At 55.4% G+C, this 15,960-nt stretch overlaps 1 protein-coding gene across 1 annotated transcript; it reads right to left on the reverse strand.

Annotated features, from left to right (window-relative positions):
• Window positions 1-368: 368 nt before the first annotated feature.
• SCART1 (scavenger receptor family member expressed on T cells 1) lies at window positions 369-15,030 on the reverse strand. The gene is given in 16 exon segments (XM_082424969.1): window positions 369-775; window positions 1,259-1,912; window positions 1,971-2,006; window positions 2,330-2,644; window positions 2,718-2,789; window positions 2,930-2,987; window positions 2,991-3,244; window positions 5,098-5,154; window positions 5,157-5,386; window positions 5,463-5,784; window positions 5,929-5,988; window positions 5,991-6,233; window positions 6,641-6,949; window positions 7,682-7,978; window positions 8,620-8,937; window positions 10,812-15,030. Coding segments are annotated over 16 exon segments (3,567 nt in total). The 5' UTR covers window positions 10,879-15,030; the 3' UTR covers window positions 369-500.
• Between the last annotated feature and the right edge of the window lie 930 nt (window positions 15,031-15,960).

Below are 15,960 nucleotides of genomic sequence, written 5' to 3' on the forward strand. Positions count from 1 at the left end.
CTCCCCCTCCCGGTCTCACTGATGTCCCCCGTGGTCGGCTCGTGGTCAGCACGTCCCAGGGCAGAGGCCACCAGGGTCTTCCTTCCCAGACTGAGCTGTGCGGAGGCCCAGGCTGTGAGGAGCCCTGCCTGTGTTGACGGAGAGAGACACACATTGGGGACGCTCAGCAATTCCTCAGAGCCCCCAGGACTTCTGGGCCCTGGCTTCTTGCTGCACCGCAAGGCCAGAGGGTCGGACAAGGACTGGGCGGCAGGCGAGGGGGCGTCTCCTCCCACCTGTCTGCTCAGCCCCGGCGCCGCCGCAGACAAGGCGCTGGAGGGACTCTGCGCAGCCGCGAAAAGAAACCCAGATAAACATCCAGGCCCTCCCGAGACTCCAAGTCCACCCATGAGAAGACTCCAGGCTAAGGGACAACCTGGAAGGGACGACCAAGTATCCTAACGCCAAGCCTGTGACAGGAGTGAGGGTCACGGACACACGGAGGGTGGCTCTCCGGGTCTTTAGATGTAGGCGCTGGCTGGAGCAGAGCCCTGGGCATAGGAGCAGTACAGCAGGAAAAGCGCCGGGGACGCCAAGGCGCAGAGGTGCACACCCGTGGCGTTCAGGGGGGCCCCCTCGTCCGCGTCCCCCTCCTCGGGCTCCCCAGTGTCGTCATATTCCTCTCCCAGCACCAGGGCCCGGGACACTCGAGGCCCCTCGTCTTCCTCCCCCATGGGGACAGCTCCAACGTCCTCATAAACACCTTCCGAGGGCAGATTCCCCAACGTTCCGGAACCTGCAAAGGCCACACCAGAACCTTCTAGCAGAGACGCTCCCAGCAGTTTAAGCCCGCCTGCAGGGCCCCTGTGGGGTGTCTCATGCATGCCAGGACCCTCTGGACCCTGGGCTCCTCTGCCACAGTTCCCCACTGAGAGCGATGTCCCCCACCAGTGGCCACATGCTGCACACCAGGTCCTGGGTGGGAGAGGTCCCCAGCTACACTGACAACAGAGGGATCCGGATACACCTGGAGCCCTGTTCTCCCACCCAGGCAGCCCCGGGACTGCAGATTTTCCCATCCGGCCCCTCTCAGAAGCAGAGCAGGGCCCAGGGTCCCCTGTCACCAACAACTCATGGGTCTACTTCATAGGAAGTCACCACAGGCCGGAGGGGGGGGTGGGGACAGAGAGGACTTGCGTGGGCTAGGGTCTCAGAGCACCCCCACCAGCCTCCCCAGCCCCAGGGCCCGGTGTTAACCCCACCCACCATGCCCACCTACCCCCGCAGGCTCCTCTGCCCCGGAACCACTGTGCCCCCAGGACCAGTGAGATGACAACCAGGAGCCTGCCGAGGACCAGGCTGAAGGTCATGGGCAGAGTCCCGGCCCTGAGGGCAGCTAGAGGGGCCAGAGGACGGCCTGTAAGAACAGTGAGAGGTGGGGTCTTCCCTGTATGCCTGCGCTGCCTGGGGTATTGTGACCTTGGGCTGGACCACCTGAGCCTCTCAGGAGGGGGAGGGGCACCAGAGAAGAGACGGGCCTTGTGCTGCTCCTCCCCCGGGGACGGCCCCGAGGTCACAGGGCTGAAGCCAGGAGGGTGTCGGGAGGGAGGGGCCAGGAGGGCAGCTCTTGGGGTCCTGACTGCTTTGGACTCAGAGCCAGTATCTAAGAGGACACAGTGTAGCGGAGCCAACCCCCCCCCCCCAGTAGGCAAGGGAAAGGCCCAGAGTAGTGGCCTGGCAGGGCCTGGGCTTGCTGTCCCTCCCTGGGATCTCCACCCGCCTGGTACAGGGGGACCCTCAGAGAAGGGCATCTCCAGCACGGTGGTCCTGGGCTTCCTGACCTCCGCCCACCAGCCAGGGGAGGGGCTGACCGAGGCATGGCATCCACAGGAGACTCCAGGGCACCCGTGGGGCAGAGCCCCCTGCAGGGTCCCTCTGGGTGGGGCGGGACAGGAGGACATGAGCTGAGGCCTGAGGAAGCACACACGTACCTGATGCTGGGGGCAGGGTTAGGGACCCTCTGTCACCTGCAGGAGAAATGGGCCGGATCCGAGTGCCAGACTCGGCTGAAGGCAGCCCAGACCTTCACGCAGCCCCTCCCAGCCCCTCCCTTCACGAAGCAGCATCCCAGCCCCTCAGCCTGAGACAGAGCTCATGAAGGCAGCCTGTGCCCCAGCGCCCCGAGGGACCGGCGCCGGACAGCCTCAGGGCCGGGTTCTGGAGCACCCAGGGTGGAGGGGACCTCCAAAGGGACCAACCTGGCACCCCATCCACAGCCCCCAGGAACCCCCTACTTACCCACCCACCCCCACGGAGGGGACAGAGGGATCCGCAGGCCCCACCCACTCACCGGAGCAGCGCACGCCCGCGTCCTCCTTGTGCCCGCAGTCTCCGCGTCCCCACGGCTCCGCGGGGCAGCCCCACAGGGACGCCTCGCTGCCCCGGCACCCCACCTCGTCCAGCCACACGGGCCCAGAGCCCGGCCCGAAGGCGGCCCCTGCCAGGGCGCCCACAGCCCAGCCGCAGCCCAGCTGGCGGCACACGACCTCGGCGTCCGCCAGGTCCCAGGAGTCGTCGCACACGGTGCCCCAGGAGCCGGCGTGCCAGAGCTCCACGCGGCCTGAGCAGCGGTCCTCACCCCCGCGCACGCGCAGTGCCCCCTCCTCTGCAAATGGGGCTGTGGTCACCACGGGGCAGGACCCGATGAGGAGTGGACAGGGACGTGGTGGGAGGGTTACCTGGGCACCTGTCGGTCGAGGAGCAATTGAGGGCCTCCCCAGAATCTTGTGTCGATATCTCTGACAATCCTACTGGAATAAACAGCGGCCCTCCCAGTGTAAATGCCCTGAGAAGCCTCAGAATGAAGCTTGTGGAGCCCAAGTGACCCCATGGGTCAATGGCAGCCCCTGCGGATGATTCGTCGGGCCCCCCAGAGCCCACCAGAGCCCACCTGCACAGGTGATCCAGACCTCCTCCCCACGGGCGCAGGAGCGCGGGTGCCACGGGGCCTAGGGGCACTGCCACAGCGTGGAGTTCTGCAGCCTGCGGCACTGGATGTTGTCCACCCAAGAGGTGCCCAGGCTAGTGTGGGTGGGCCTGTTCTCCAGTCGGCCCTGCTCCCCACAGCCCAGCTGCGTGCAGATGATGGACAAGGAGGTGTCCTTCAGGGCATTACTGCACACGGCGCCCCACGTCCCATTGTAAAACACGTCCAGCCACCCAGCACAGCGCCCGGCGCCACCTCGCAGCCTCAGGGCCACTGACCCTGGAAAACAAGCACACTCAGGCCAGGGAAATCTCTGAAGGAGGAGGCCGAAAGCAGGGGGGTCCCAGCACCAAGACCGATGCCAAGCAAGGGCATCTGACCCAGCGAGCCCCTGGCATCCACCTCACATCGACCCCACATTCTCATCCATTTCCACCCCAAAGATGGGAGCAGTTGACCACAGGTAACCAGATTTAATCCCCAGTTGTAACACCTTAGTCAGCAGGCATCAGCTGATTGTCCAGAAATCTATCCTTGGAAATCACTCGAAATACAGAATAACCCTTTTGCACAACATGATCAATTTAGCAGTGATTATAAATATCCAAAAATTCAAAAACAGGAATTAGCCCAATCTCCGAGTTTGGAGACAGCATTGGCCCTGGCTGGTCAGTGCCTAAGCAGTGTCTTGTTACCCTTGAGCAGTGTGAGTCCAACAAAAGAGTGATGTAGTAAGTAGACTATAATATCACCTCATGGTGCAGTATGAGACAACCCTCTAAAATTATGTCACAGGGCCTGTAATTCATCAAAAAAAATACATATACGGGGATAAATCGAGGAATTTGGATATGAATTGCATCTGACAGGACTGTAACTAATTAAAACAAACTTTAAAAAACAACAGAAGGAACTACATCTGTGATAGATTACAAAAGTGGCCACTAAGATCCCTGCCTGTATCCATGCCTCTGGCACTGAGTCTATTTCCCAGCCTTGCATCTGGGCTGGCCTTGGGACTTCGGCCAACCAAATGAGTGGGGTAAGAGTGACCAGCGGCTTCCACGCCTGGGCCTCAAGAGTGCCTTGCCTGCCTCTGTTCCCACCTTTGGAACCCTGCTGCCAGACTGAATCGTGACGACAGAGCATGCCCACCCCGCCAACAGCCAGTCCCCCAGCAGAGGCCTGTCAGCCAGCGAGTGCCCGCGGCACAGAGGAAGGAGCAACTTCAAGGAAACTGAAAACAGAGTGGAAGTTAAAATGTACATCTAGGAACAGGAAGACCAGAAGTGACAGCAAAACAAAGCCATGTGGACAGCACCTAGAGACGCCTTCTCAGGAAGCATGAGAAAAGAGCAGAGCCCCCCCCCACGCCCCCAATAAATTAAGAGGATGGGGAAGAGCCAAAATACTGAGCCTGTTACTAAAAAAAGAAATGCGATGCTTGAAATAGACACAATCATCTGAGACAGCTGAGAAAGTTGAAGGAAACTTTCCTAAAGCAAAAATAGGAGCCAAAATCAATGAGAAGAGGCCACACTGGGCTGCCCACCCCGCCCTGGAGGGCCGCCTGGAGATGCCAGAGGAGGCAGGACTGGCCTGACGCCCCCAGCATGTGATGAAATCCCAGCATCAAGAATAATCACACCCAGACAAGATCCACCGAAAAAGCCTCAGATATGTATGCGCTGAAACACCAGCAACCTTCGTGCACTGCCTTAAAAATACTCCGGAAAAAGTCCTCCAGCACACTAAAATATGGGTCAAAATTAAGAATTCAAGGCAGGGAACCCTCAAGCACAGATGTGAAATGAGCCTGCGAGCAGGGGAGAAAGAGCCCAGGCAGGGCTGCGCCAGGACCAGCAGCGACAGCGGAGCAGACCCCGCCACACCCCAGGGCCCCTCCCGACCCCCCAGCGCAGTGCAAAGAGAGGGTGTTAGTCACGCAGCATCCCTGCAGCAAGAGGGCACTGAAGCAGCGAAGGGAGAAGGTTCCCAAACCAGGAAGGGAACAGCCCTGGAGATTTCCGTGGGATCCGAGGAAAGCACATGGGCGTTATTTTACGCACTAACACAGCGCTGCCACTGGAAACCCAACCGCCCTGGGAGGGGACTCAGGGCTCAGCACCCGCCTGAGCAGAAGACGCCGGCGCCCTCCTTGTGCCCGCAGTCGTTCCGGCCCCACCCCCCGACGGGCACCGCCACTGCGCAGACTCGTGGCCCTCACAGCCCAGCTCGTCCATCCAGATGCGCCCGGCCCCGGCCCCGAAGTGCGCGTGGCCACAGCCCAGCTGCCGGCAGACCACGTGGGCGTCCCGCAGGTCCCAGCCGTCGTCGCACACGGTGCCCCACGCGCCCCCCTGAAGCACCTCCACGCGCCCCGCACAGCGGCCCGGCCCCGCGGCCAGCCGAACCCGGCGGCTCCCTGCGGAGGGAGAGACCAAGTCAGGGCGGCCGCGCCCCCCCGGAAGAGGGGGATGGGGGGCCGGGCCCGCACTCTCCGGAGCACACGACTCCCGCGTCCCGCGACGCCCCCGCGGACACCAGCGGGGACGCGGACACGTTGCACTGCGTCAGGCGGGTCTCGGTGCCCAGACAGCGCGCGCGGCTCAGCCCCAGCGGGACAGCCCCGCGCCGGGGCGCCGGCGCCTCGTAGGCTCGCTCAGGCCCTCCGCACTCCAGCTGCCGGCACACGACGGCCGCGCCGCGCAGATCCCACGCGTCGTCCAGGACGCGGCCCCACACGCCAGCCAGGGACACCTCCACGCGGCCATCACAGCGGCTCTGTCCGTCCCTCAGCCGCAGGGGGTCAGGGAGGCCTGGGGAGGGAGGCAGGACACTGCGGGCGCCAGCGAGGTGCCAGCGGGAGGGACCCTGGCTGTACAGGGGAGAGGACGGCCCCTCCCAGCACAGCCCCGTCCACTCTCGGCCTCCCTCTCTGTCCCACGCTCTTAATGACCCACCTGAGCAGAGCGCGGTGGCCGCGTTGCCGGGGACACAGGCCGGGGCCCCCAGGGTGCTCATGGGCAATTCCACAAATAGGACTCTGTCCCCACGCAGTGAAACACGTCGGGCCAGATGGTTGAGTCCCCGTCCCCAAAATGGCCTCCTGGGTGTATGGCCACTGCGTTGCCACAGTTGAGCTGGTGGCAGAGGACCGTGGCATCTGCTAAGTCCCAGTGGGCGGCACAGAGGGGCGCCCAGGCCCCCTGAACCTGGAGCTCCACACGCCCCTCGCAGGCGCTGCTGCCGTTGACCAGCTGGAACTCTGGGGACAGGAGAGGGTGTCAGCGACCCCCCACCTGCAGGCCCAGCACATGGCGGTTTCTTCCTTTCACACCCGTGTGAGGGTCTCGGAGAGCCCTTGCTCTGGCCAGCTCCCCACCCACCTCAGCCTCAGCTTCCAGCTCATACGTCTCTGAGGGGGCCAGGCTTTGTGGTGCAGCCTTGGGGGTCCCATCCCTCTATGACCAGAAGTCCTCCCTTCCCCTCCTCCCTCCCTCAACCTGCAGAAGCAACCCTTCCTTCAGTGGGAACGTGCGCACCCTCCTGGCGGGTGGCACCTTAGGAGCTGGGAGAGAGCACCTCCCCGGGGCCGGGGTGGGGGGAGTCACAGAGGGAGGCTGGCAGGAAGGAGGAAGGGCCCAGCCCCAGAGCCCACCCTTCTGGCCTCACCTGAGCACCTGAGCCCAGCGTCCTGGCCGTGCCCACACTGGTGCCCGGGCCCCCGAGGGCAATGGAATAGCAGGGACTCGTTGCCCACACAGCGGAAGGCCTCCGTCCACATGAGCCCCGAGCCCCGGCCGAAGTGGGCACCCCCAGGTGTGGACACGGCCACGCCACACTGCAGCTCCCGGCACACCACGTGGGCCGTGGCCAGGTCCAGGTCGGCGTCGCAGACACTGCCCCAGGTCAGGCCGCACCTCACCTCCAGGCGCCCAGCGCAGGGGTGGTCGCCGCCCGCCAGCCGGGCCTCCGTGTGTCCTGGGGGAGGAGACGAAGCCTGGCAGGGACAGGTGTCTCAGGTAAAAGCTCAGCCTGGAGCCCCCCCCCCCACCGTGGGCCCTGAGAGGCACCAGCCAGAGTGGACCATCTGCACCCAACAGTGGGTCTGCCAATCGGTGGGCAGGAACTGAGGGCCGGAGGCCCGCCACGTCCCCACCCAGAACAGAGCTCACAGGGGCCACACAACCTCTGCCTGCCCAGGCGGTGGCATCAAGGCCCTCCAGGTCTCAGAGGCACCCTTCAGGCCACAGAGCACTGCCCCCTTGGGGCACCAAGGAGAGTGGACAGTTTACCTCATTTTCACCCAGAAAACAGCCAGGGTCTAAGAGGCCCGATTCACTCTCACAGACTAGAGACGCGGTTGAGAGGGAAACTCACTACCCAACCCTGACTTGCGTTAAGACACCCAACAGTCACAGCCAGAACGGCACAGACGCTGCAGACAGCCAGGGCCCCACCCGCCCGGGGCTTCTGAGCCCGCACCTCAGGGTCCTGCACACCTGGAGCTGCTGGTGAGGCACCTGCTGTGAGCGCCCACCCCACCCCGTTCTGTGCTCTCACCTCTAGGTCTCTGTCCAAAGTGGGAGTGAGCTACAGAGAGTCAGGCCTTCGGGAGACCCTCGCAGGGCGCCACCCTGCTGCGGCAGCCCTCCCCGCCCACCCCGCTCCCTGCTATCCCTGAACCCCCGCAGCGTGGAGGAACGGCCTCACCTGAGCAGATCACCTGGGCATCTCGCCGGAAGTCGCAGCCACTGCGGAACTTGTTGTTCAGTCTGCAGTTCCGGATGGTCTGCTCGTTGCCCCTGCAGGTCATGTACTTCCTGGCTACGCCCCCATCTCGGCGGGGGGCCTGCAGCGCCAGGCCGCACCCCAGCTCCCGGCAGAACACCGCGGCCTCCTCCTGGTGCAGGCCACAGAGGCGGCCCACCCCGTTCACATTCCTGATTTCGGGAAGTCCCGCACAGGGGCTTCGGCCCTTCACCAGCCGGACCTCCCGGAAAGTGCCGTCTGCAAAGCACACGCGGCATTGCGCACGGTGCAGGCTCTGTTGGCCACGCAGCCTCGGTGACCAGCCGTGCCCACCAGGCGCCCCCCCTGGGCCCAGACCCGCCCTGCGCCTCCCTTCAGGGGGTCGGCGCCCTCTGGAACATCCTCATTGATTTTTCAGCACAGGCACCTGCGTCCCTGCTTTGCTCTGGGCCCACAAACCACGCTGTGGGTTAGCTCAGAGACAGGACGTAAAGCGCCCAGACACAGCTGAAGACCCTCCAGACCTCCAGGGAAAGCATTTGCGTTGGCAACGGTGATTGGATGCCTGCGCGGCCGCTGGGCCCCCCCCCCCACCTGCTTCTCCATCCCCTCACCGCTCTTCTACCTGCTCATTCGTTCCCTCTCAGTCTCTCCCTGGACAGCAGACCCCGTGCAGCAGGGTTTTTTGTATGGTTTATTCACAGCTACGACCCCAGTACCCAGAGCACTGCTTTGTAAATAAGGTATTTGCTGAGCAAAAAACAGGACTCCTAACACAGGAGGAATGGAGAGATGAGAGTTGGCCTGTCTTAAGGGGTCAGATGGTTCTGGATCCCCCACCAGAGAGCCCCACCCCCACCCCTCCCTTCTCCCCCCCCCACCCCCGGCCCATGACTTACTGGAACACAGAGCGACCACCACCCACTCGTAGGGGCACTGGCTCCGCGCCCACGCCCCCAGGCTGCACCCCCGGAGAGAGGACTCATCGCCCCTGCAGGACACGTTGTGGAGCCAGGGCCGCACCACCTCTCCAGGCAGCGGGACGTATTTGGGGGCGCCCACGGCACGGCCGCAGCCCAGCTGCCTACAGACGACAGATGCTTCATTCAGCATCCACTCCTGGTTGCACACGTGTCCCCACTCCCCTTCGTGCCGGACCAGCACCACCCCGTCACACGGAGCGTGCCTATAGGCCAGCCTCAGGTCGCTGGGTCCACCTGCAGATGGAACAGGCCAGGGGCGGGGGTCGGCCACAGCAGCGAGCAGGTGGTGAGGGTGCCTGGGGCTGCCTCCGAGGAAGCCCTGGCTCCGAGGCCTCAGCGCAAAGCCGGGCACCCCACCCCCCAGCAGGGCGGCCCAGAAGGGTGATGGGGCAGGGTCCCTGTGTGCCCTGTACAGCCCCGAGTGTCCTCCCCTACCCTCCTTGGCCCACTGGAGCCCCCATGTCGTGGGTGACCTCACCCCCCAGGCACGGAAGTCCCCTTGTTCTCCTCTGCCTGAAGCTGCAGGCTCCTCCTACCACCCACCCCAGCCTCCAGCCCAAGGTCATTTCCCAGCTTCCACCAGAGGCCCTGCGGCCCCCCGTCTTCCTCGCTCACTCCTACCCCACCCTCCTGGCTGCCCACCACCCGTCCAGCTCGCTTTCCTCAGGGCCACCTCCTGGGTCTCTGAGGGTCTCAGCTGCCCCCTGACCTTCCCATCTCACCGGGACGACCAAGGACGCATCCCCCTAACCACATCCCTTCTAGGCTTCTGCACCTGGGTCTTTCCTGCACAGCCCCGGGCAAGCCCCACCCCATCACAGCCCCTGGACCCTCTGTCCTCGCCACCGCATCCTGGGCTGATGCAGGGGAAGTAAAACAGCCTCCACGGGGACAGGTATGTCCCAGCCTGGACCACCCCAGACCACCTCCAGGGCCTGTCCTGGACTCATGGGGGGAGGAGAGAGAGGGAAGACCCCCCCACCCCCCCAGGACAGAGGAAGGCACATTCCTCTCACCTCCCGCCCAGGGCCCTCATCCATCACTGCCGCCCCTCCTTCCACACCCCCTCATCCCCCCACCCCTTCTTCTCTGGACATAAATGTGCACGGCATCTGCCATTTTAACACAAAACAGGACCCCTCCCACCAGCATCACTGTCTTCTTCAGAACTCAGCCCTTGACGCCCTCCATCATCGCCACCCAGATCCTCACCCCGACCCCAATGCACCCCTTCTGTCCAGCTCGTGGTCACCTCCATGCTGGACCCTGGATCAACCTGCCCAGTGACATTTCCTTCCATCAGTTTCCAAAGCACTGCACGCTGCTACTCTCGCCTGCCCCGCCCCCAGCCCCAACACACACTGGCATGTGTACGAACACGATTGCTCACACTTTCTCTCACACGCATACCTGCCCACGCTTCACATTCACACACTCACCCACTCATCACAGCGCCCATGCCACCACATGCAGATCCCCGGGACTCACTCTCACCTCCAGCCTCTCCACGCAGTTCCTCTGGCAGGACCCCTCTCTACAGCCTCCTGCCCGTGACTTAGCCTCTTGGCTTCTGGACCCAGCTGCACCCCCACCCACCCCCACCCTGATGTGGCATCTCTGGGACTGTGGCTCTCCTCTATGGCCCAGCACCAAGCTCTGTGCTCACCCTCACGGCCAGGTGCTGCCAGCTTTCACACTCCCCCACCCACCTCCTGCCCTGCCCCAGAGGAAGGAGAGGGGTCAGCCCCCCTGCAGAATCCATCAGCAGCCCCTGTCGATCTGGGTCACTGGGACCAGTTGCTGGCCGTGCCCCCTCGTTCCATCTGGGCTCCGGCCCAGCCCTGCACTGTGGACTCCGGGCACTGGGGCTGGGGCTCTGGGCTCACCCTGGGGCTGAACCTGTTCAATCAGGGTGGGAACAAGCGTCTCCAGGGGTCTGCATTTGGAGCCCACGTGCCCTCCTGCCCTAGGATGTGCCCCCGCTTTTGGCTGAGCAAGACCCCGGCAGACAGCTGGTCACAACAGGGGGTACTCAAACCCCAGGGCCTCAGCGTCTATGAAGCCTCTGCCTCCAGAAGGTTCCATGGATGAAGGAAGGAGAAACTTACCAGTGGGGACTGCCCTGACAGTGAAGAGAAGGATGCCGAGCCCCAAGGCCCAGAGAGCTGCCCTCATGGCCCCGCAGTCCCAGGGCCTCAGCCAGCTCCCGCCACTCAGCTGGGGCAAAGGCAGAGGTCACGGTCCAGAGCCAAATATACAGAAGCAGAGCTGCCAGTGGCCTCCCAGGACCAATGGGACAGCAAGGGCCTTTCCAGAGCGTATCCGTGGCTCTGTCTCTCCATCTGGGAGCTGAGCAGCCAATGGCCTTGGCGGCCCTGAGTGCTGCCAGACAGGAGGGGCCCAGGATGTGGGTTTCCTCCTGGCTGATAACTGCTGACGGGTAGCTTCACTCAGACCCCACAGTCAGGCAGGTGGTCCGATCTGCCCATAGCAGCAGTGAAGCCCTGCCCTCCACCCAGGCCATTGGCTTCAGCTCCCCACTGTGGGTGGTGACACAGTGACAGCAGACATCATGGGGACCAGCAGGGAAGATGTAGGAGCCCCACAGCACAGAAGAACAAGACAGCCCAGGACAGCTTTGCATGGGCTCTGAGATCTAAACTATCATTGCAACTAAAGCCGTGAAAGAAGCCCAGAACCTACACCCTGAACCTAAAAAGGGTGACCACCTGCTGAAATAGAAGATTTAAATAGAATCAAGAGTCTCCTGACATCACAACCAGTATGCCCAGGATACAACTGAAAATCACTCACCATGTGAAGAACCAGGGAAACCATACTTTGACGGTAAAAGACAATCAGCTGATGGCGATACCAAGAGTTAGATGTCGAAGTTATCTGACAAGGATTTTAAAACAGCCATCATAAAAATGCTTCTGCTCTAAATTGCAAATTCTTTTTAAACAACTGAAAAAAATTCTCACAAAGAAATAGAAGTTATAAAAATGAACAAATGGTGAGGATGTGGAGAAACTGAAACACTCACACTTTGCTGGTCGGATTGGAAAATAGTGCGACCACTTTGGACAACAGTCTAGCAGTTCTTCCAAATGTTAAACAGAGAGGTACCCTATGACCCAGAAATTCTGTATATCAAGGAGAAATGAAAAGTTATGTCCAAGATAAGCAACAAGGATATATTGTACAGATCAGGGAATTACAGCCATTATCTCGTAATAATTTATAATGGAGTATAATCTGCAAAAATACTGAATCACTATACTGTACACCTGAAACTAATATAATATTGTAAATCTACTGTACTTAAATTTTTTTAAAGTTATGTCCACATTAAAACCTGTACATAAATGTTCATAGTAGCATTATTCATAATAGAAAAAATAGAAACAACCTAAATGTGCATCAGGTGATGAATGGATAAACAAAATGTGGTACATCCATACCATGAAATATTATTCAGCCATAAATAATAGGCATGGAGTACTGGGACTTCCCTGGTGGTCCAGCGGCTAAGACTTCACACTCCCAATGCAGGGGGACCAGGTTCGATCCCTGGTCAGGGAACTATATCCCACATGCATGCCACAACTAAAAGATCCCTCATGCCACAACTAAAGATCCTGCATGCCACAGCTAAAGATCCTGCATGCCACAACTAAGACCCAGCACAGCCAAATAAATAAATAAATAAATATTTTTAAAAAAAGAAAGGCATGGAGTACTGATGAACACTGCAGTGGGAGGAACCTTGAAAACATTATGCTGAGTGAAATAAGTCAGCCACAAAGGACCACATACATGATTCTATTTATATGAAGTGTCCAGAATAGGCAAATCCATAGAATAGAAAGTGGGTTGGTTGTTGCCAGGGGCTGGAAAGAGGAGGAAATGGAAAATATCACTGATGGGGACAGGATTTCCTTTGAGGGATCATGAAAACGTTCTGAAATTAACCAGTGTCTATTGTTGCATGATTCTGAATACACTAAAAACCACTGGATTATACACTTTTAAAGGATGCATTTGTGGTATATGAATTGTATCTCAATAAAGCTGTTATATTTTTTAAAGAACCAAATGGAAGTTATAGAACTGAAAATACAATGTGGAATTTTTTTAGAAACTCACTTAGTGGACTCAGTAGTAGAATGGACACAACAAATGATAGCATCAGTGAACTTGAAGACTAATAAATAGAATTTACTCAGTGTAAACAACAGAGAAAAATGGGAAAAAATTAATAGAGACTCAGAGAGCTCTGGGACAATAACTAAAGATCTAACATTTCTATCATTGGAGAGCTGGGAAGGAGAGAAAAGAGAGTGTGAAGCTAAAGAAAGAATTTGAAGAAATAATGGCTGAAAATGTCCCAAATTTGATGGAAGACATAACTTACAAGTTCAAGAAACTGAGTAAACCCCAAATAGGATAAACTCAAAGAAATTCACATGAAAACACATTATAATTAAATTTTTGAAAACTAAGGACAAAGAAAAAATTTCTAAAAACAGCCAGAGAAAAATGATTCATTATCTACAAAGGAAAACCAATTTGAATGAAAGCAGATTTCTCATCTGAATGGAGGCCAGTAGGTAGTGGAACAACAGTCTTTAAGTGCTAAAAGAAAAGATGCACCTAGCCTGAGTCCTGTATCTGTGAAACTATACTACAGAAATTCAGGAGAAATAAAGACATCTTCAAATGAAGGAAAACTAGGATAATTTGTTGTTAGCAGACCTACCCCTAAATAATGGCTAAAGAAAACCGTCCAAACAGAAGGAAAATGATAATAGTAAGATGGGGCTTTCTGAAAGGAAAGGAGAACAATGAAATGGGTAAAAGTAGAAGTGAACATAATAGACTATCTTTCATTTCGTGAGTTTCTTTAATCATAATTTATGATTGAAGAAAAAGTTATAACATCTTAATATATAGAGAGAAAATACTTAGGAAATTATATTTTTAAACCGGGAGGGTAAAGGAACCTAAATGTAAGTAAGGTTTCTATATTTCACTTTAAGTGGTAAAATGTCAACACCTGTAAGAGGTGATTAGTTACTTATGTGTATAATAGCTAGAGCAACCAATAAGAAAACAATACAAAACTCAGGGGGATATATCAAGATGGTGGAGTAAGAGGATGTGGATCTTACCTCCCTCCAGGAATACATCAAAAATACATCTAAATGTGGAACAATTCTCACTGAAAACTGACTAGAAACAGAAAGACTCCTGTACAACCAAAGCTGTAAGAAACATGCACACATATTCAAGCATTTTTTCTGACCACAACTGTATGAAACTAGAAATCAGCTATAGAAAGAAAATGGGAAAAAAACAAACATGTGGAGATTAAATGACATGCTACTAGAAAACCAATGGGTCAATGGAGAAATCAAAGAGGAAATCAGAAAACACCTAGAGACAAATGAAAATGGAAGCACAACACTACAAAATCTGTGGGATGTATCAATATATTTTATGTATCTGTCTCTTGAGGCTAAAGAAATAAAAGCAAAAATAAACAAATGGAACCTAGTTTTTAAAAAAACTTTTGAACAGACAAATAAACCATAACTAAAAGAAAAGGCAACTTTTGGAATGGGAGAAAATATTTGCAAAAGATATGACCAACAAGGGGTTAATATCCAAACTAAACATACAGTTCATACAACTCAATATTAAAAAAAAAAACAACCCAGGAATTCCCTGGTGGTTCAGTGGTTAGGACTCAGCGCTTTCACTGCTGCAGCCTAGGTTCGATCTCTAGTCAGGAAACTAAGATCCTGCAAGCCGCGAGGCATGGCCAAAAACAAGAACAAACAAACAAACAACCCAATCAAAAAACGGGCAGAGGACCTGAATAGACATTTTTCAGAAGAAGACATACAGATGGCTAACAGGCACATGAAAAGATGCAAAACATTGCTAATTATTAGAGAAATGCAAATCAAAACAAGGAGATATCAACTCACACCTGTCAGAATGGCTATCAAAATGTCTACAAGTAAGAAATGTTGGAGAGGATGTGAAGAAAAGGGAACCCGTGTACACTGTTGGTAGGAATGTAAATTGGTGCAGCCTCTAAGGAAAACAGTATGGAGGTTCCTCAAAAAAGTAAAACTACCATATGATCCAGAAATTCCACTTTTGGGCATATATCCAGAAAAAATAAAAACACCAATTTGAAAAGATACATGCTCCCCAATGTGCATAGCAGCACTATTTACAATAGCCAAGATATGGAGCACCCATCAACAGACTAATGGATAAAGAAGATGTGCTATATGTGTGTGTGTGTGTGTGTGTGTGTGTGTGTACATATATATGTGTGTGTGTGTGTGTGTGTGTGTATACATATATATGTGTGTGTGTGTGTATACATATATATGTGTGTGTGTGTGTGTATACATATATATGTGTGTGTGTGTGTGTGTGTGTGTATACATATATATATACACACACACACACACACACACACACACACACACACACAATGGAATATTACTCAGCCATAAAAAAGAATGAAATTCATGTGACTTCCCTGGCGGTCCAGTGGTTAAGATTCCACGCTTCCAATGCAAGGGGCATGGGTTTGATCCCTGATCAGGGAGCTAGGATCCCACATGCCAGACAGCGTGGCCAAGAAAATATTAAAAAAAAAAAAAAATTCTGCCATTTACAGCAATGTGGATGGACCTAGAGAATACTATGCTTAGTTAAATAAGTCAGAGAGAGAAAGACAAATACTGTATGATATCACTTACATATGGAATCTAAAAAATAATACAAATTAATGTATATGCAAAACAGAAACAGACTCACAGATGTAGAGAAAAAAACCAATGGTTACCAAAGGAGAGAGGGAAGAGAGAGATGAAAATTAGGGGTATGGAATTAAGAGATATAAACTACTATGTATAAAATCGATAAGCAACAAGGATAGTTTTATAGCATAGGGAATTATAGCCATTATCTTATAATATCTTTTAATGTAATATAATCCCTAAAAGTACTGAATCACTCTACTGTACACCTGAAACAATATAATATTGTAAATCAACTATACTTCAATTAAAAAGGAAAAAAAAATTATTCAAAACTCAAAAACATTATAAATACATCAAAAATGGAACTTTAAAAATGTTCACATAACTCTCAAGGAAACAATTTTTTAAAAAGAAATAGAGGCATGAGAAACAGTGGGAACAAATAGAAAACAAAATATAAGACGGC

Source organism: Balaenoptera physalus (genome assembly GCF_965194825.1).
Source record: "Balaenoptera physalus genome assembly, chromosome: 14".
NCBI classification, from domain to species: Eukaryota; Metazoa; Chordata; class Mammalia; order Artiodactyla; family Balaenopteridae; genus Balaenoptera; species Balaenoptera physalus.